This window comes from Bison bison, unplaced genomic scaffold (genome assembly GCF_000754665.1).
Source record: "Bison bison bison isolate TAMUID 2011002044 unplaced genomic scaffold, Bison_UMD1.0 scf7180017864370, whole genome shotgun sequence".
In the NCBI taxonomy this organism is placed as follows: domain Eukaryota; kingdom Metazoa; phylum Chordata; class Mammalia; order Artiodactyla; family Bovidae; genus Bison; species Bison bison.
In genome coordinates, this window is record NW_011494942.1 from 7,390,759 (window position 1) to 7,411,620 (window position 20,862).

The 20,862-nt window shown below is 38.2% G+C and overlaps 1 protein-coding gene across 1 annotated transcript in view; it reads left to right on the top strand.

Moving 5' to 3' along the window:
* The first annotated feature begins 10,560 nt into the window (after positions 1-10,560).
* ETNK1 (ethanolamine kinase 1) overlaps positions 10,561-20,862 on the top strand; it is a 67,162-nt gene continuing 56,860 nt past the window's right edge. Inside the window, 1 exon segment of the mRNA XM_010856043.1 lies at positions 10,561-10,716. Coding sequence (XP_010854345.1) covers positions 10,561-10,716 — 156 coding nt within the window.

The window sequence follows — 20,862 nt, forward strand, 5'->3', positions numbered from 1 at the left end:
TATAAAATAATAATTAGGTTTCTGTAGGGGATTTTTTTTTGCCAGGAAAACAAATGATGAACAAGACAGGCATAAATGCCTTAATTGTTGCTTAGCTCAGTTTTCACTTAGTACTACTTCTGAAAATATTTCTCTTTTATTTTAGGAAATTTTATATTTCCATTATACATGTTATTGGAGTCAACAGATATGAGGATACCTGTAACCAGACTTGTAAAACTGAGATAATAGCCACATTAATACCAATGTCACTTTTAGTTAGAATCTAAAAGATATACAACCATGTATAAGAATCTGCACAAAACAATATTAAATTAGCTTTAAAAAAATAGGATTTTTTTTCAAATCATCACTGTGTCACCGTGTGTATTTCTTTGAAAATTATCTCTCTGCACATATTTGAGTATGTGCCAAGTTGGAATTTCCTTGTTATGAGAAATGAGTCACAAAACAAAGTTCAAAGGAAGTGTTCACAACCCTAACTGCACCACGTTTGAAGTTGGGATAGTTAAACATACAATAAAAAATTTGAGGGAATGTCTCAGTGAATCAAAGACAACTCACAAGCTGTATAGCCCTAGAACACTGCAAAAATGTAAAGGATTTCCCATTTCCAGAAATGTTTATCAGTCTGCTTAGTTCTTTCAGCATCATCATGCCCTTTCTATTTGCAATTCAAATAGTTAATGAGTTACTGAAGAAGTTAAACACTAGTGTAGAATTGCAAACCTTAGGTCATATTCCACCATCCAGCTCACTCTCATGTTACTGGGAAATTAAGATCTCTTAGAGCTGTTCATTGACTTAAAAGTTCATCAGAGCCTGAAGTAAACAAAGTGATCTTTACAACGCCAACAAAACTTAGATGCTTTTCATAATTTTAAGAGCTGTGTTAGTGTCGGCAGTTGGGTGATGATAAAGTCAATTATCAGCTCTGTTAGGTAAATCTCCTGTAATCTTAAGAAAAAAGGTTTAATGACCTAGCACATTCAGCACTTCATGATCATGAATATCTGTGACTTTTCCAAAATGTGCTAGTTATCCGAAACTTACTTCAGTTTTTCAATTCTGAGAAATACATGTGAGTTAATTCAGTAATTACCTCAGTGATTTATTAAATGCCTACTATTTGAAGCACGGTGCTAGGTAGGGAATAAAAAGCAAATAAAATGTAGTTTCTGCGTGCTGCAGTCCATGGGGTCAAAGGAGTCAGACACGACTGAGCGACTGAACTGAACTGATCCTTAAGAACAGGCTTACCTGGTAGCTCAGCTGGTGAAGAATCTGCCTGCAATGCAGGAGACCCCTGTTCAGCTCCTGGGTTGGGAAGATCCCCCTGGAGAATGAATAAGCTACCCACTTCAGTATTCTTGGGCTTCCCTGGTAGCTCAGATCTATCACCTCACATAGTTACCAATTTTCCTTGTGTGATGTAGGTTTCACGTTAAGCAACTGTATAAAATACAGTATTCTTCACTATACTCACCAAGCTGTACATTAGATCCTCAGAATTTATTCATCTTATCAATATAACTGGAAGTTTGTACTCTTTGTCTTCACTCATTCCTTTCTCTCATCAATCCCCCATGACCAATCTCCTGTTTCTGTGAGGTGTTTTTTTTTTAGATTCCACATTTAAGTGAGATTATATAATATGTCTTTGTCTTATCTCACATTTCATAATGTCCTCTAGGTCCATCTGTGTTGTAGCAAATGGCATGATTTCTTTCTTTTTTATGATATACGAGATATGTATAATAAGTTTTCTTTATACATGCATCCTATAGTAAGCAATGCTACAGTAAACATTAAGTGAAGTGAAGTGAAAGTCACTCAGTCATGTCCTACTCTTAGGGTCCATGGAATTCTCTGGGCCAGAATACTGGATTGGGTAGACTTTCCCTTCTCCAGGGCATCTTCCTAATCCAGGGATCAAATCCAGGTCTCCCACATTGCAGGCAGATTCTTTTACCAGCTGAGCCACAAGGGAAGACCGAGAATACTGGAGTGGGTAGCCTATCCCTTCTCCAGGGGCATCTTCCCTACCCAGGAATCAAACCGGGGTCTCCTGCATTGCAGATGGATTCTTTACCAACTGAGCTATCAGGGAAGCCACAATAAACATGGGGATGCATATATATTTTCAACTTAGTGTTTTCGTTTTTTTTCAGATAAATACACAGATGTGGTATTACTGGATTATATGGTAGTTTTATTTTTAATTTTTGAGGACCCTCCATACTGTTTTCCATAGTAGCTGCACCAATTCACATTTCTGCCACCAATGCACAAATGTTCCCCTTTCTCCACACCTTCACTTGCATTTATTGTCACTTGTCTTTTTGATAATAGCCATTCTAAGAGGTGTGAGGTGATAGCTCAATGTGGCTTTGATTTGCATTTTTCTGATGATTAATGATGTTAAGTACCTCTACTTATACCATTGACTATGTGTATGTCTTCTTTGGAAAAATATATATTTATGTCCTTTGCCTGTTTTAAAATCAGATATTTTCTTGTTTTACTTTTGTGTTGTATGAGTTCCTTACATATTTTGGATATTAATCATTTATAAGATATTGGTTTGCAAATATTTTCTCCCATTCTATAACTTACCTTTTCATTTTGTTGATCTATACTGGTCTTGAAATATAAGCAGAAGCTTTTCCAGGCATGGACTGGAAGGACATACTTCAGGTATCTTACTATTGCTTTTTCTCCCCCCAAATGGGCTATTTATTTGCTCTCAATAAATCTATTGATAATGATTAAGAAATCGATGTGGCCTGAGGTCGGCGAATAGCTCTCAGGGAGGGAAAGCTATACTATTTTTATTATAAATCATTAATCACAATTCACAAGTGATATTTCTAGTACAATAAAATTAAGTGAAACAAATAATGTTACAGTTTTAGTATACTACTTATTTGTTACTAATGCTAATATCAGATGATTCATATATATTATCAATTATTTCTTAAGTAGCTTAAGGTTTCTTAAACTCTAAAGGTTCAAAATTTTTCAAGGTCCTTTTATCCAAAAAACATGCATAACTACTTTTCAGCAGTCTCCCTTCAACATAACATAAACATAAAGCTTAGAGTTTTCTAAATGACTTCAACTCTTCTATCAAATTCCCCTGACTCATCTCTTAAGGACAACCCAGTCAGACCCCAGAGCTTTCCAATCAGCTTTAAATCAGCTTTAAAATCCAGTCTCGTTTGACCAATTTCTGCTCACCTAAGTGCCCCTCTTCCCCTACACTGGCTAGTCTGTCACCTGAGGGATTGAAATAGAAAGTAAAGCTCAGTTCTTTTATTCGTTATCAGACATCTTGCCAGACAAGTATGGGAGGATCTTCAGCACAACACTAATGAAATATAGACGGCGGACTTGACTGTTTGTTTACAGGAAGGCAATAAACCCATTAACATTTTTATTATCTACCATCATATAATATATCAACATTTCACAGTTTGAAGCATATGGTTGCCTCTTTATAGCTTTACAACCCTGTTCTTTCAGGAAATATTTATTGATTACCCACTTTGGGTCAAATACTGTTCTACAGGTCAGACCATAGCGCAGACAGAGGAGCCTGGCAGGTTACAGTCCATGGGGTCACAAGAGTCGGACGTGATTTAGTGACTAAACCTATAGTTGCTTTACAATGTTGTGTTAGCTTCTACTGTAGGGATATACTATATGTTTTTAAGATGTCTTCCTAGGTAGTCCAAATAGATATTTTCTTTTTTATTGATGCAAATTCTAAGTTGTTTCTAAGTATTTCAAGGTCCCCATCATGACTGATAGTTCAGGTTGGTTTAAAGTGACCAACACATACCACATTAGCACACATATATTGAGTATATTGAGTAGGTATTATGTGCTACTGTCTTAAGTGATTCAAATGTTTTATTTAACCTAGGTACTAATCAAGTATATGACTAGTCAGTCATATTATTCTCATTCTACAATGAGGTTTGATACACTTTATAATTCAGAATCAGTCAGATTTTAGAAAAGTAAATGAGACCCTTCACCAAAATTTGTATAACATTTTCAGCAGAGTCTGGATACCTCCCCATAAGCAAAGAAATAAATATATCTGATTTAAATTTATTGCTTCACATGGAGTGGAACAAATGAGGACTTTAAGTAGTTCGATTTCACTTCAAGTCTGAATTTGTTACCCAATGAGTTTAGGGCAAATGTAAAACAATATTTTTGGCTTTTAGAACCTTTGGGATTTGAGAATTTTGGTAAAGGGCCTATTATTAACAACTAAGTTATACTGCCTACCCCATAATAATTAGAATCATCTTTACTTCAGGTTCTAGAATTTCAAATGGGATTCAAAGGAATATTTTTCATGTAAATCTTCTCTTCCAGTTACTTGGCAAAATTTAACACTCAGTGATATTGTTTGACATAACCAATTTCATTTCATCTGCTTCACAAAAAGTCTCTTGAGTTTCCATTTCAGAATTCCCAAAAGACATTTGAAATCTTTATAAAATTTCTGCTAGCTCTCCAACACAAAGCTTCTGATTCACATTTAGATTTTATCTTCTGCCATAAAGTTTCAAAACCATGTAAAAGCTTAATCATTTTGGTGCTGTAATCAGAAAACTTTGTAAATCATAGCAATATTTAGGATACACTGGGTTTTATTGCAGTTAACATACAGTCCAGGTTTCGCTGGTGGCAAAATGGTAAATAATCTGCCTGCCAAAGCAGGAGACACAGGTTCTATCCCTAGGTCGGGAAGATCCCCTGGAGTAGGAAATGGCAACGTACTCCAGTATTTCTGCCTGGGAAATCCCAAGGAGTGAGGAGCCTGGCAGGTTACAGTCCATGGGGTTACAAAAAAATTGGATGTGACTTGGTGAGTAAACAACAACATACAGTTCCTCAAATCTCCATGGCTTAAACAATATAGGCAGATGAACATGTACTTAACTTATAGAAATGTACTTTGAAAAAGACTTTTGGGAAAGCAATCATTAATCAAATCTTAAATATAGTTATAGCCTTTGACACAGTCATCTTTATTTTTTTAATCTATCATAAAAAGTAATCCAAAATTAAAGAAAAGATACATGCAGAAAGATACTACTCAAAATGTTCATTACAACAAGGCATCTGGAAAAAAAAAACTACTGAAATAGAATGAATAAATAAATTATGACAGAATGCTGAAACAAGTTAGACATAAATAAACCAAAATATACCCTGCCTTCATGAATTGGAAGAATGAATAGGGTTAAAATGTCCATATTACCCAAAGCAAGCTACAGATTCAGTGCAGTCCCTATCAAAATGTCAATGGCTATATCAAATCATCATGTTGTACCCTAATAAACAGCTTATAATTTTACTTTTCATTTATATTTCAATAGAAATTAATTAAAAAAATTTTGCTACAGGTTTAGTGGTGTGAGAAAATTACACAAAATAGCATATGCTGTAATTATATTTTGTTTCTGTCATTTAAGGTGACCTAAAAAGTCTTTCCTTTCAGACTCAACAAATTCAATTTATTTAGCAAAATTGAAAAAAATCTTGAAATTCACATGGAAACATAAAGGACTCTAAATTGCCAAAAACAATCTTGATAAAGAAGAACAAAGCTGGAGACCCCACATTTCATTTCAAAACATATTATAAAGCTATTAATATTAATACAATACTCGAAATAGCATGGTATTGGCATAAAGACAGGCATATAGACCAGTTGAATAGAATAGAGAACCCAGAAATAAACTCATGTATTTACATTGAAATCAACTCTGACAGAAGTGCCAAGACATATTGTACATAATGGGGAAAAGATAGTCTATTCAAAAAATGATGAGAAAACTGGATATGGACATGTAAAAAATTGAAACTGGACCCTTACTTTACACCCACCAAGATCAATACAAAATGGGTTAAAGACAAACATAAGACTTGAAAAGAAATAAAATTGCTGGAAGAAAACTTAGGGGGGAAACTTTCTAACACTGGTCTTGGCAATGATTTCTTGGATATGTCACTAAAAGCACAGAAAACAAAAGCAAAAACAGACAAATGGGAGCACATCAAAATAGAAAGCTTTTGTGCTGCAAGCAATCAACAGAGTGAAAAGTAACCTATGGACTGAGAGAAAATATTTGCAAACCACATATCTGAAAAGGAAATGATATCCAAAATATAAGAAGAACTCCTACATGTCAATAACAAAACCCCAAATAACCCAACTTAAAAATGGGTTAAGGCCTTAATAAATAGATATTTCTCCAGGGAATACATAAAAATGGTCTATGAGTGGATAAAAGTATGTTCAGCATCACTAATCTTCAAGGAAATGCCGTCAAAACTACAATCAGATGTCACCTCACACTTGTTAGTATGGCCGTTATAAAAAAAAATGTTGGTAAAGATGTGAGGAAATTGGAATATTTGTACACTGTTGGTGGGAATGTAAAATGGTGGAATCACTATGGAAAACGGCATGGATGCCCCTCAAAACATTTTAAGTAGAACTACAATATGATTCAGAAATCTTATCTGGGGATTTATTCAAAAGAATTGAAAACAGGATCTCATATAGATATTTGTGCCACTATGTTCATTGCAGTATTATTCACAAATAGTGAAGAAACAGAAAAAAACCTAAAAGTCCACAGATGAATGAATGGGTAAAGAAAATGATGTATATCCAAACAATGGAATATTATTGTCTTAAAAAGAAGGAAATTCTGGAGACTTCTCTGGTGTTCTGGTTGTTAAGACTTACCTTTCTTCCAATGCAGGGGATGTAGTTTCAATCCCTGGTCGGGCTGCTAAGATCCCACATGCCAAAACATGAAAGCAATATTGTAACAAATTCAATAAAGACTTAGGAAAAAAAAAAGGAAATTCTGTCATACGCTACAACACGTGAATTTTGAGGACATCACGTTGAGTGAAATAAGCCAATCCCTAAATTAGGACAAATACTTGGATTCACTTATATAAAGTATCTAAAGCAGTCAGATTCATAGAAGCAAAAAGTAGGGTGACAGGAGTTGATGAGGGTAAGGGGACAATGAGAGGTTTCTGTTCAACAGAATCCCAGTCATGAAAGATGAAAAAACTCTAGAGATATGCTGTACAGCAATGTGCACACAGCGAACAGTACAGCACCAGATAGTTAAACATTTATCCAGGGGCTCTGTGTGTGTGCTCAGTCTCTCAGTCATGTTAGACTCTTTGTGACCCCATGGACTATGGCTGGCCAGGCTCCTCTGTCCATGGACTTCCCCAGGCAAGAATACTGGAGGGGGTTGCCACTTCCTTCTCCAGTGGATCTTCCAGACCCAGGGATCAAACCTGAACCTCTTGCATTGGCAAGATCACTGTGCTACCTGGGAAGCCTGTTAAGGCAACAGCTTCTTCCTAATTCCTTTTCTGCTCCTGCAAAGACACACACACACCCAATTCTTTACCTTGAAAACACATTATATACATTACATTTTGTCTTTCATTCCCAAATGTAAATTTAAAAAATTATTTTAATTAATTTATTTACTTGGCTGTGCTGAGTCTTAGTGGTGGCATGTGGAATCTAGGTCCTGACAAGGGATTGACCCTGGGTCTCCTGGAAGTGTGGCGTCTTAGCCACTAGACCACCAAGGAAGTCCCTCAAAATGTAAAATTTTGAAACTACATTTTAATTTATGATTGCATAAATTTATGCTACACAGGCATATTCAAACAAGTTTTGAATATTTAGGTTACTTTCAAACTTCATTATTTTAAATAGCTCAGAGTAGTATAATTAGCAGTAAATACTTGGGAAGAAAAGCAAAAATAATCTGAAAAAATTCTGAAACAGGCAAAAATTTTATGAGATGTATGAATGTATGAAGAAATTGTGAAACAGGGCATCATGTGTGTGAAATTTAAGGTTACTGGAAATATGTTTTGACCACTTTGTCATTCTGTTCAGTTGCTGTTTTGTTTTCTTTGGTTTGGTTTTGTGACTTGTGGGATCTTAGTTCCCCAACCAGAGATTGAGCCTGGGTCTTTGGTAGTGGAAGTGTTTAGTCCTAAGTACTGGACCCCTGGAAAATCCCTCAATTGCCATGTTGATTAAATTACTTTTAACCAAAAATCTGGAGCTATTGTTATTAGAGTTAATGCTATCTGATTATGTTATTGATAATTACTGCAGATGTTTTTCTCTTACTGAGAAAAAAAATACTGGATTTTTCTTTATACATGTTAATATTTTATAGTTTAAAAAAGTAAGTATGCACTATAGGAAAAGCTTTCTTACACATCTTTATTCCTGGATAATTTATTCTTTTGTCTGACTTGCCAATACAATTTAAACATTTTTTTTCCTCCCAAACTAGTTATTGGATGTACCTAAGAATCCCATTTTGGAGAAGGCAGTGGCAACCCACTCCAGTACTCTTGCCTGGAAAATCCTATGGACGGAGGAGCCTGGTAGGCTGCAGTCCATGAGGTCGCTAAGAGTCAGATATGACTGCGCGACTTCCCTTTCACTTTTCACTTTCACGCATTGGAGAAGGAAATGGCAACCCACTCCAGTGTTCTTGCCTGGAGAATCCCAGGGACTGGGGAGCCTGGTGGGCTGCCATCTATGGGGTCGCACAGAGTCGGACACGACTGAAGCGACTTAGCAGCAGCAGCAGTAAGAATCCCATTTATATTTGCATATTCTATTACAGCTAAGAAAGCCTTGGCTGAGCTGAAAGAGAGGTTGATTTTATGGGATGTGTGCCCACCCCTCATCTTCCCCTCCTTGGGGTATTTTTAAATGAAAACTACAGTGCTTATTTTCTCTTTTTTAATTTTGGTGATAAAACACAAAATCATAAATTAATTTACAAGTCCGAGTTCTGATTTAGCAGAGGTCTATCTTGCAACACTGTTTTCATATCAATTATTTCCCAAATTGTTACTGTATTTTTAAGTTCCTTTTTGACTTAGTTTTCGTTTGGAAGACTATGCATTTGCCTCTTAATGTTGGGCCCTTCTTTTTAATCTCAGGCTAATAATTTTGATTTTGTATTATTTGGCATGCATCCTATTTTAATGTTTATTATTTTGTAAACGACTCAAGATATAATTAATATTGAAAAATAATTTGGGACTTTCCTGGTGGTACAGTGGATAGGAATCTGCCTGCCAGTGCTGGGGACTGGGGTTCAATTCCTGGTCCTGGAAGATGCACATGCCTCAAAGCAACTAAGCCGGTGCACTGCAACTGCTGAGACCACTCTGCAACAAGAGAAGCCGCTACAGCTAGAGCGTAGCCCCCACTCGCTGCAAATGGAGAAAGCCTGAACACAACAGTGAGGACCCAGCGCAGCCAAACAATAAATATTTTTTAAAACTTTTTTCTTTTTTTAGTTTGTACCTAAATAAATACATATTTCATATCCTTGTCATGTCCAATTAGAACACTTTACATTATTTACACATTTTTAAAAATACATTTTGCTCCTTCCTCTTTTCTCCCTAACCCAAATTTTCATTTCTTCTGTATGAATGTCTGTGTATTAGCCACCTCTAATATATTTGTACCTTACTGTAGTTGTCGTTTCAGTTGCTAATTTGCTACCTCATGGACAGTAGCCCTGCCAGGCTCCTTTGCCCATGGGATTTCTCATACTGGAGTGGGTTGCCATTTCCTTCTCCAGGTGATCTTCCCGACCCAGGGATTGACCCTGCGTCTCCTGCATTGGCAGGCACATTCTTTACCACTGAGCCATCAGGGAAGCCCCATTTGTACCTTGGTTTGGGTATTATTATCACTGAGCACTAACTCAAGGGTATGGGAGTGGGTAGAAATTCCTACTGGTTTTCTACAATACTTGTCATATGTGAGTGTATTTAAAAAAAAACACACAAGACTCTAGACATGATCCTCAAGTAGCCTACCTGGCACATTTCACCATCCGTGATAGTTTTAACCACTTGGATAAGATTTTCAGTCAAATTTCTTTCTAATTTATAATACTGAATTTAAAGGACTGGATCTATATAATCCTAACGTGTTGATAAGAAGAAAGAACCACATCTTCCCAAATTCCAAATAGGTGAAATTCAGTGTTTCCTCATTATGGCCTGACACCATTATGAAAGTTAATTAATTAGTACAGTAGGCTATGTTCTCTTTGAGCCATCAGAATTTTGCCTTTCCTATTAAGGCTCTTCCAGATGTCTATTTTTGGATGGCTTAAGAATCTGTTATTTAGTAGTCACCTAGGACTCCTGGTTTATCTCACTAGTTTACCATTAATAGGGTGACATTCTGCCCACCTTCCTTAAAAAGGCTTGTACGTCACTTTTCAGCAGTCTTCAGAATTTTCATTACCCATCAGTTCAGTTCAGTTCAGTCGCTCAGTCGCGTCCAACTCCCTGCGACCCCATGAACCGAAGCACGCCAGGCCTCCCTGTCCATCACCAACTCCCGGAGTTTACCCAAACTCATGTCCATTGAATCGGTGATGCCATCTAACCATCTCATCCTCTGTCGTTACCTTTCAGTCCTGCAAAATAATGGCCCCATTGCTCCGCTCAGGTCGTAGGAGCGTGGCAGACGTTATCAGTGAGCCGCCAGTTACTGCATCACTCCTCATTCCCGGCTATTGTACTCCCTTTCCGGGTCCTGTTACTCAGAGCAGCTTTAAAATATACAAAGGGAAGAAAAGGCGAGTAACCTGAGCAGCCTAGTGGATTACAAAGGGCCAGAGAAAGTAGGTCCTTGATACTCTCCTTACCCTTCCCCCAGAATATTCTCTTCTAGTGCCTCAATGGCACCCCACTCCAGTACTCTTGCCTGGAAAATCCCACGGATGGAGAAGCCTGGTAGGCTGCAGTCCACGGGGTCGCTAAGAGTTGGACATGACTGAACGACTTCACTTTCACTTTTCACTTTCATGCATTGGAGAAGGAAATGGCAACCCACTCCAGTGTTCTTGCCTGGAGAATCCAAGGGACAGGGGAGCCTGATGGGCTGCCGTCTATGGGGTCGCATAGAGTCGGACAGGACTGAAGCGACTTAGCAGCAGCAGCAGCAGCACCTGATACACCTCTCCCAAGGAAAGAAAAAAGATTTCATTAGTTTAGGCAGACCTCCAAACCATAACTTAGTTATAGATTTTGAAATCCCTTTACTGAACTAAGGTTTAAGCATTGTGACAATGTTCCTGGATTAAGCTAAGAAGGTCGTTTACCTTTTATAGTCAAATAATAATAGCACCATCTCATTTAATAATAGCTAATTAGGGGGAAGGAGGAAAAGGGGACTACATAGGATATTGGCCGGATGGCATCACCGACTCGATGGACGTGACTTTGAGTGAACTCCAGGAGTTGGTGATGGACAGGCAGGCCTAGAGTGCTGCGATTCATGGGGTCGCCGGACACGACTGAGCGACTGAACTGAACTGACTGAATTATTATGTTGTTGTTGTATAGTCGCTAAGTTGTGTGTGACTCTTTGCAATCCCATGGACTGCAGCATACCAGGTTTCCCTCCCAGAGTTTGCTCAACCTGATGTCCACTGAGTCTTCATTTAATCCAGATAAAAAACTTAAATAAGGGCTCAACACATATTTGAGCCCTTACTGGGACCAGGCATTATCTTGAAGATTGGATATCATCTATTTACATCTTTTTGGCATCTCTGTTATTATCACTGTTTTGCAGATGGGAAAACTGAGGTTAAAGGAGATTAAATACATTGCTCAAATTCGGCAGTAGTATCATCTAGCTGCAAAGCTCAAATCCTTTCAGCCCCTTCGATATGTCTCCAGTATCTGTATAATATGCTTTAAGAGCTAGAAAGCAAAGTTTCATCCTTTGGAACAAGATAGAGTAGAGTCTGAACTTGGAGAGACTGGTTCTTACTTGCTGTATTTTTCAAATGCTGTAGGCCCACAAGTAGTAGACATTAGACCTTTGTAGAGTATTCATTCGGAGAAGGCAATGGCACCCCACTCCAGTACTCTTGCCCGGAAAATCCCATGGACGGAGGAGCCTGGTAGGCTGCAGTCCATGAGGTCGCTAAGAGTTGGACACAACCGAGTGACTTCACTTTCATGCACTGGAGAAGGAAATGGCAACCCATTCCAGTGTTCTTGCCTGGAGAAACCCAGGGACAGGGGAGCCTGGTAGGAGGCCGTCTATGGGGTCGCACAGAGCTGGACACGACTGAAGCGACTTAGCAGCAGCAGCAGCAGGGTATTCATTGGAAAGACTGACGTTGAAGCTGAAACTCCAATACTTTGGCCACATGATGCAAAGAGCTGACTCATTTGAAAAGACCCTGATGCTGGGAAAGATTGAGGGCAGGAGGAGAAGGGGACAACAGAGGATGAGATGGTTGGATGGCATCACAGATTTGATGGACATGGGTTTGGGTGGACTCAGGGAGTTGGTGATGGACAGGGAGGCCTGGCGTGCTGCGGTTCATGGGGTTGCAGAGTCGGACACGACTGAGCGACTGAACTGAACTGAACTGAGTTTGTGTGCATAACATGATTGCTCTGAAATCCTGATTTCCAACTATTAAAACACAGTTTCAAACACTTCTTATAAGGACTGAATAAGCATGAAAATAGAGATATTAAATGTTTAATTTGGGAATTGGTATTTAAACTCTTGGGTGCATTTGGGAGAAAGTTGGAATGGTACTAAAAACAACATAGAGTGACTCAGTGTACCTTAGGGGTCTGAAAAAATTGTTTTAAACTATAATGCAGAACATATTTAGCCTGTCACCATTTTATTATTCAAGAAATAATTAAGTGACTGTTAAATGGCAATCATCAGCAAAGTCCTGGGAAAATGGATTAATAAAAACACAGGATTTAATTAAGCTAAATATGTTTCTCCCTTTTTTTGGGTCTCATCACATGGCTTGTGGGATCTTACAGTTCCCTGATTGGTCCAACAGCAGCGAAACTCTGGCCCCCCAGGGAATTCCCTGTTTCTTCATTTTTAAAATGATGTTCTTAGCTGTGATTTATATAGAATTAAAGATGAAAGGGAAGCCTGGTGCGCTGCAGTCCACGGGGGTCACAAAGAGTCGGACACTACTTGGTGACTGAACAACAGCAACAAAAGATGAAATATTGATCAGTACTTATGAACTTTTAATTAATATCACTTAAATAACAATAATAGGGAATTCCCTGGCTGTCCAGTGGTTAGGGCTCCATGCTTTCACTGTCAGGGGCCCAGGTTCAAGGCCTGGTGGGGCAGCTAAAATCCTGCAAGCCACACTGCATGGCCAAAAAAATCCAAAAGGAAATAAATAAATAAAAATAATAAACGCAGAATTTTAACAAATTCTGTGAGAAATATGATCTCAACATTATTTTTTAATTAATTTGCCTTCTCCCACTGATTTAAACTATTAAAGTTTATTACATCTAAATACCCATTTACACATGGATTTTTCTTTTTGGGATCTGTATATTCCAGTGCCAGCCTCACAACTTATAGCTTTATAATATGATTCAATATTTGGTAAGGTACATTCTCTCTCGTTACCCATATATCTTTAACAACATTTTCCCCGCTTACATATTTTAGATTCTTATAATTCAGAATCATTTGAAATATTTCTCTGTTCTACTAAATCCACAATTGTAATTTACAGTATGCAAGACACTCTTGACACCATCGAGGCTATTAAGAGGAAAATGATAGAATTCTTGCTATTAAGGAATTAACCTATTATATGAAATAGTTATAATCCGATTCTAGGAACAGGAGAAAGAAGCAAGCTAGAACAAGCACCAATAGACATGTTTTATAGAGTTAAATATTTATTAGCTTTTAAAACTGAGCACACATGTGATTGTTGCAGAGGTTTTATAGATGGCCAGCTCCCTTAGGCTATCTTAAAGTTGTAAAGTGAAGAACAGGGGCAGCTTCATTTTTATGCAGCATCTGAAAATCCAAACACCTAGAGGGTCTTGTTTTTCTCTCTCTCTTTTTTTTATTTTTTTTTTAAGAGAAGGAGCAGGTGTGTGGAGCATGCCTGTCCTTGAATATGAAAGAGGGGTCACAGATGTTTTGAATTTCTAAATTTTCAGTTCAGTCTATGATAGCATTAATGAATCCTGATTCTCTGGTAGGTGTACAAGAGTGATTTCTTCTTAAACACGTGTTGAATCTGGTGGATGATCTAGCGATTAAATATGCCCACATGATCTTGTTTCACAGAATATTTTCTTCTGTGAATTCTTTGCGTTATTACTCTGGTGAAGTGAAGTTGCTCAGTTGTGTCCGACTCTGCAATCCCATGGACTGTAGCCTACCAGGCTCCTCCGTTCATGGGATTTTCCAGGCAAGAGTACTGGAATGGGTTGCCATTTCCTTCTTCAGGAAGATCTTTCCAAGCCTGGGATTGAACCCATTACTCTGGTAACTAAGGTTAACTCCACTGTAATTAAAATATTTATGACTAGAGCCTCTGGATGTATATTCAGTAGTCCTTTTATTCCCTCATATAAAATGTTTATTATGTAGCAAGTTATAAATATTTTACTAGTCTTTTATGTGTTGCATAATCTTTATGACTTAAGTCTACAATACAGGTGGCACAAGGCAGAATTTTTAAAGTGTTCTAGTAGATGCTGGCGTGCTGTGATTCATGGGGTCGCAAAGAGTCAGACACGACTGAGTGACTGAACTGAACTGAACTGAATGGATGCATAAAAGGGATAAAAGTAAAATTAGATTGGGAAAATCTAGCTAAACTCTGTGAAGATGGTTGCTGGAGGTTAAGCTCTGAAGAATGAATCCGATTTCAAGAAGCAGAGATAGAAGACAGATCTTCACAAGTATTGGAAGGCCACAACGTAATGCTAAATACTGGAAGGGGACTAAAGTTTGTTGGAATGTTATATTGCTGTTATACCTTCACTTCTATTTTACAAGCTGAACAATTTTAATGATGCCCTGAAGCTAAGGAATTTTTCCAAAGCCAAAGATAATTTATGGGCTGGCCTATGACCTAGGAAGAGGACAGAGACAGGAAAGTTCAGCGTCATCAGTTCAGTTCAGTTCAGTTGCTCAGCTGTGTCTGACTCTTTGCGACCCCATGGATTGCAGCACACCAGGCCTCCCTATCCATCACCAACTTCTGGAGTTTACTCAAACTCATATCCATTGAGTCGGTGATGCCATCCAATCATCTCATCCTCTGTTGTCCCCTTCTCCTCTCTCCTTCAATATTTCCCAGCATCAGGGTCTTTTCCAATGAGTCAGTTCTTCACATCAGGTGGCCAAAGTGTTGGAGTTTCAGCTTCAACATCAGTTCTTCCAATGAATATTCAGGACTGATTTCCTTTAGGATGGACTTGTTAGATCTCCTTGCAGTCCAAGGGACTCTCAAGAGTCTTCTCCAACGCCACAGTTCAAAAGCATCAATTCTTTGACACTCAGCTTTCTTTATAATCCAACTCTCACATCCATACATGACTACTGGAAAAACCATAGATCCATAGCTCAGCATGATCAGAGTACTCTATGAGTTCAGTTCAGTTGCTCAGTCGTGCCTGATTCTTTGCAACCCCATGAACTTCAGCACAGCCAGGCTTCTGTGTCCATCACCAACTCCAGCTAATTCAGCCCCTGGCTAATGCTATTCTTATCTGTGACTGGGTGTTTCAGGAGCTAATGAGGTGAACTCAAGCATTTGTTCATTAAGTACCTTTTATTTTCTAGGCACTATTCTACGTAGTGGAAGGGGCAGTAGACAAGAGAGACTGTGGATTTGCTCTTTTAGGGCTAACACTGTGCTACCAAGGTAGCTACTAAAAAAGTTAATACATTGATTTTGAGATAACTTACATAGTGACAAGTTATATATAAAAAAATCAAACAGGTTATTATGATAAAGGAAGCAATGGAAAGACCTTTTTGGGAACAACTGTTGAGTAAGCTCTGAGTGATAGGGAACCCATGGAAAGAAACCAGTAGGGAGAAATCACAAGAAAGCAAAAACAGACAATTAGAAGCAGACTAGAGATAAAAACAGGGGAAGAGAGGAGACAGAGAAGGCAACTATTTGCAAACTCTCCAGAGGCACTGTTGCTGTTGGGTCCTTAAAGTTGTCTCCTAATGTATGTATAAGTAGATGGATGTATTCCACCTGCTGTCATGATTCTGCTGTAGGATATTTCTACTTGTCTATTTATCCATCTATCTATCATTTATCCAAGTATATGTTGACTGAGGGACAGCTTGGCTGTTATCAATTATAAGCTATTATGATTAGTACTGCAGTGCACATTCTTTGGGCTTCAAAGGTGGCACTAGTGGTAAAGAGCTGCCAGTGCAGGAGATGTGGGTTTGATCCCTGGGTCGGAAAGCTCCCCTGGAGGAGGGGATGGCAACCCACTCCAGTATTCCTGCCTGGAGAATCTCATGGACAGAGGAACCTGGCAGGCTACAGCCCATAGAGTCACAGAGTCAGACACAACTAAAGCGACTTGGCATACTTGCATGTACATTCTTTACACACTTTCTCATGTACATATGTGAGATTTTTGTATATATCTGGAATTGAAGTTGGTGGATGGCAAAGAATGCTTATATTCATCTTAATAAATACTGCAAAATTGCTCTCCATAGGTTTTTTTTATTTTTATTTTTTTAATATTTCACCTTCCTACCAGTAATGTACACTTGGCACTGTAAGAATTCAAAATTTTTCCCAGTCTAATGGATGGAAATAAAATGATGTCTCGTTGTTTCAACTTGCATTGCTTATTAGTTATAGAAGTATATTTTGATGTTTATTTCCTGTTTGGATTTTCTCTTCTGAAAATTAATATTCATTCATTTTCTCTTGGGTGACGACTTTCTTATTGATAAGTGGTATTCAGAATATTAGCCCTTTTTTGAGGATATACGTCACAATTATCTTTTATCTTTTTTATGTGTTGTTAATTAATATGTCTTTTTATGACTCGCCAATTAATTTCATAAAGTTTTAAATTTTAATATTTTCAAAATTTTCAATCCTTTTCCTTTATGGTATGCGCTTTATGAAACTTCTTTAGGAAATCTTTCCTTAACTTGCAAAATTGATCCTCTGTTTCCTTCTACAATTTTTCCATGCATTCATTTACATTGTTAAAATAACTACTGCCTTGCCAAAGACATAAATATGAACTAAAGTCCCTAGTTTACATTAGGGTTCAGTCTTTGTGTTGTACAGTTCTACAGGTTTTGAAAAGTTCAAGTCTTGTAGCCACATTACAGTATCATGCATACAGAATAGTTTCACTGCTCTAAAACCTCCTGTGAGCCATCTATTCATCCTTCCTTTCCTCTGGCTGAACACTTGGTCACCATTGATCTTTATACTGTCTCTACTATTGTTTTGCTTTTTCCAGAATGGCATATAATTGGAATCATTTTATAGCCTTTTCAAATCGGCAGACTTGACTTAGCAATATGCATTAAAGTTTCTTTCATTTTTTTTTTTTTTTTGGTGGATCTATCCCTCATTTATTATTGCTGAATAATATTCCCTTGGATACATGTCCTGGTGGTTTTTGTTGTTGTTGCTGTTGTTGTTATTTTTACACCTATTCAGTTCAGTTCAGTCGCTCAGTTGTGTCCAGCTCTTTGTGACCCATGGACTGCAGCATGCCAGGCCTCCCTGTCCATTGCTAACTACCAGAGTTTACTCAAACTCATGTCCATTGAGTTGGTGATGCCATCCAACCATTTGATCCTCTGTCGTCCCCTTCTCCTCCTGCCTTCAATTTTTCCCAGCATCAGGGTTTTTCAAATGAGTCAGCTCTTCACATCAGGTGGCCAAAGTATTGGAGTTTCAGCTTCAACATCAGTCCTTCCAATGAGTATTCAGGACTGACCTCCTTTAGGATGGACTGGTTGGATCTCCTTGCAGTCCAAAGGACTCTCGAGAGTCTTCTCCAACACCACAGTTCAAAAGCATCAATTCTTCAGTGCTCAGCTTTCTTTATAGTCCAACTCTCACATCCATACATGACTACTGGAAAAACCATAGCCTTGACCAGATGGACCTTTGTTGGCAAAGTAATGTCTCCACTTTTTAATATGTTGTTTAGGTTGGTCATAACTTTCCTTCCAAGGAGTAAGCATCTTTTAATTTCATAGCTGCAGTCACCATCTGCAGTTATTTTGGAGCCCCCCAAAATAAAGTCTGCCACTGTTTCCATTATTTCCCCATCTATTTGCCATGAAGTGATGGGACTGGATGCCATCTATTCATCTATTAAATCTATTCACCTGTTCACTGATATCTTGGTTGTTTCCAAGTTTTGGGAATTATGAATAAAAATGCTATAAATGAATAAAAATTCTATAAATATTCTTATGCAGGTTTTTTTGTGTGAATGTATGTTTTCAACTCATTTCAGTAAAGATCAAGGAGCATGATTACTGATTTTATGGTAAGACAATGTTTACCTTTGTAAGAACCTCCTCAACTCTCTTCCAAAGTGACTATACCATTATCATTGTCAGTATTAAGAGTTCCTGTTTTTCTATATCTTCAACACCATTTTTTGTATTTTGTATTTCAGCTATTTTAATAAATGTGTAGTCATATCACATTGTTGTATAAAGTTGCAATTTCCTAATGATCTGATGTTAAATGTTTTCATATGCTTGTTTGCTGTCTGTGTATGGAATTGGGGTTAGGTCACTGTTCTGATCCTTTGCCCATTTTTAAATTGGATTGTTTGTTTTCCATTAGTAAGTTTTAAAAGTTATTTGCACATTTTGGATACAAATCTTTTATTAGATATATGTTGTGCAAATATTTTCTCCCAGTCTGTGTCTTGGACTTGCATTCTCTTAAATACAGAGATGTTTTTCACAGAGCAGAAATTTTTAATTTTAATTAAGCCTGTAAGCAGATAGTATAGAGGGTCTCCAGAGAAAGAAAACCAGGCATGGCTTTCTGGACATAAGAGAAGCCATTTTTGGCCTAAGCCATTTTGTGATCTGAGCTTGGCTGCAACGCTTGCCTTGCACAGATCTCAGTAACTAATGATCTCAAGGGAACAAAGGAGTTTAGAAACAGAAGAAAAGCAATCAAGAAACAACAGTTAAGCTATAAAGTAGTCCTAGTTCTTTCTCAAGGTGTATCTGTATATCTATCTATATAATTTGACACAAATCTTTGAGCTATTCTACAGACGCTTAAGTCCCCTCACCCAGATGGAAGACCCAGACTGGTCACAACCTAAGGAAGGAAGACGCTGACCTTTTCTGACCCTCATGACTTCCATTAGCTAAAGCTTGGACTCTGCTGACCTTTGCCCCAGTAATATGCTGAATTATCCTCTATTCAGCTGGGAAACACTGGGCTGGAAGAAGCACAAGCTGGAATCAAGATTGCTGGGAGAAATATCAATAACCTCAGATATGCAGATGACACCACCCTTATGGCAGAAAGTGAAGAGAAACTAAAAAGCCTCTTGATGAAAGTGAAAGTGGAGAGTGAAAAAGTTGGCTTAAAGCTCAACATTCAGAAAACGAAGATCATGGCATCTGGTCCCATCACTTCATGGCAAATAGATGGGGAAACAGTGGAAACAGTGTCAGACTTTATTTTTGGGTGCTCCAAAATCCCTACAGATGGTGACTGCAGCCATGAAATTAAAAGACGCTTACTCCTTGGAAGGAAAGTTATGACTAACCTAGATAGCATATTCAAAAGCAGAGACATTACTTTGCCAACAAAGGTTCGTCTAGTCAAGGCTATGGTTTTTCCAGTAATCATGTATGGATGTGAGAGTTGGACTGTGAAGAAAGCTGAGCGCCGAAGAGTTGATGCTTTTGAACTGTGGTGTTGGAGAAGACTCTTGAGAGTCCCTGGGACTACAAGAAGATCCAACCAGTCCATTCTGAAGATCAGCCGTGGGATTTCTTTGGAAGGAATGATGCTAAAGCTGAAACTCCAGTACTTTGGCCACCTCATGTGAAGAGTTGACTCACTGGAAAAGACTCTGATGCTGGGAGGGATTGAGGGCAGGAGGAGAAGGGGATAACAGAGGATGAGATGGCTGGATGGCATCATTGACTCGATGGACGTGAATCTGAGTGAACTGCGGGAGTTGGTGATGGACAGGGAGGCCTGGTGTGCTGCGATTCATGGGGTCGCAAAGAGTAGAGAACTGAACTGATCCTCTGTTCAAGTTCCTTCATAAATATGCATATTCCTCCCAATTTGCTTCATGAATATGCATGCTCCTTTAGCTTAAAACTTCTCCAATTTTGCTGTTCTAGGAGATGTTGCTTAGATGTTCCCTGGTGTCTCTTCACTTGCTGCAAGTAATAAATATTACCTCGTCCAGATCTTTGCCTTGGTTATGTCTTTTGGCTCACATTCATGAAGTGGCAAACCCAATTTGGGTAACAATGGGATCAAAAAAATTTCCCATATAAATAGCCGTTACTCCAGTACTATTTATCCATCCTTTCCTAATTTTTAATGCCACTTTCATTATATTCAAAGATCTCATAAATGTGTAGATCTTTTTCTGGAATCTTTATTTGTTCTCCTGGTTTGTTTGCCCACTCCTAAGTTCAAAAGCAGAGACATTACTTTGCCAACAAAGGTCTGTCTAGTCAAGGCTATGGTTTTTCCTGTGGTCATGTATGGATGTGAGAGTTGGACTGTGAAGAAGGCTGAGCACCGAAGAATTGATGCTTTTGAACTTTGGTGTTAGAGAAGACTCTTGAGAGTCCCTTGGACTGCAAGGAGATCCAACCAGTCCATTCTGAAGGAGATCAGCCCTGGGATTTCTTTGGAAGGAATGATGCTAAAGCTGAAACTC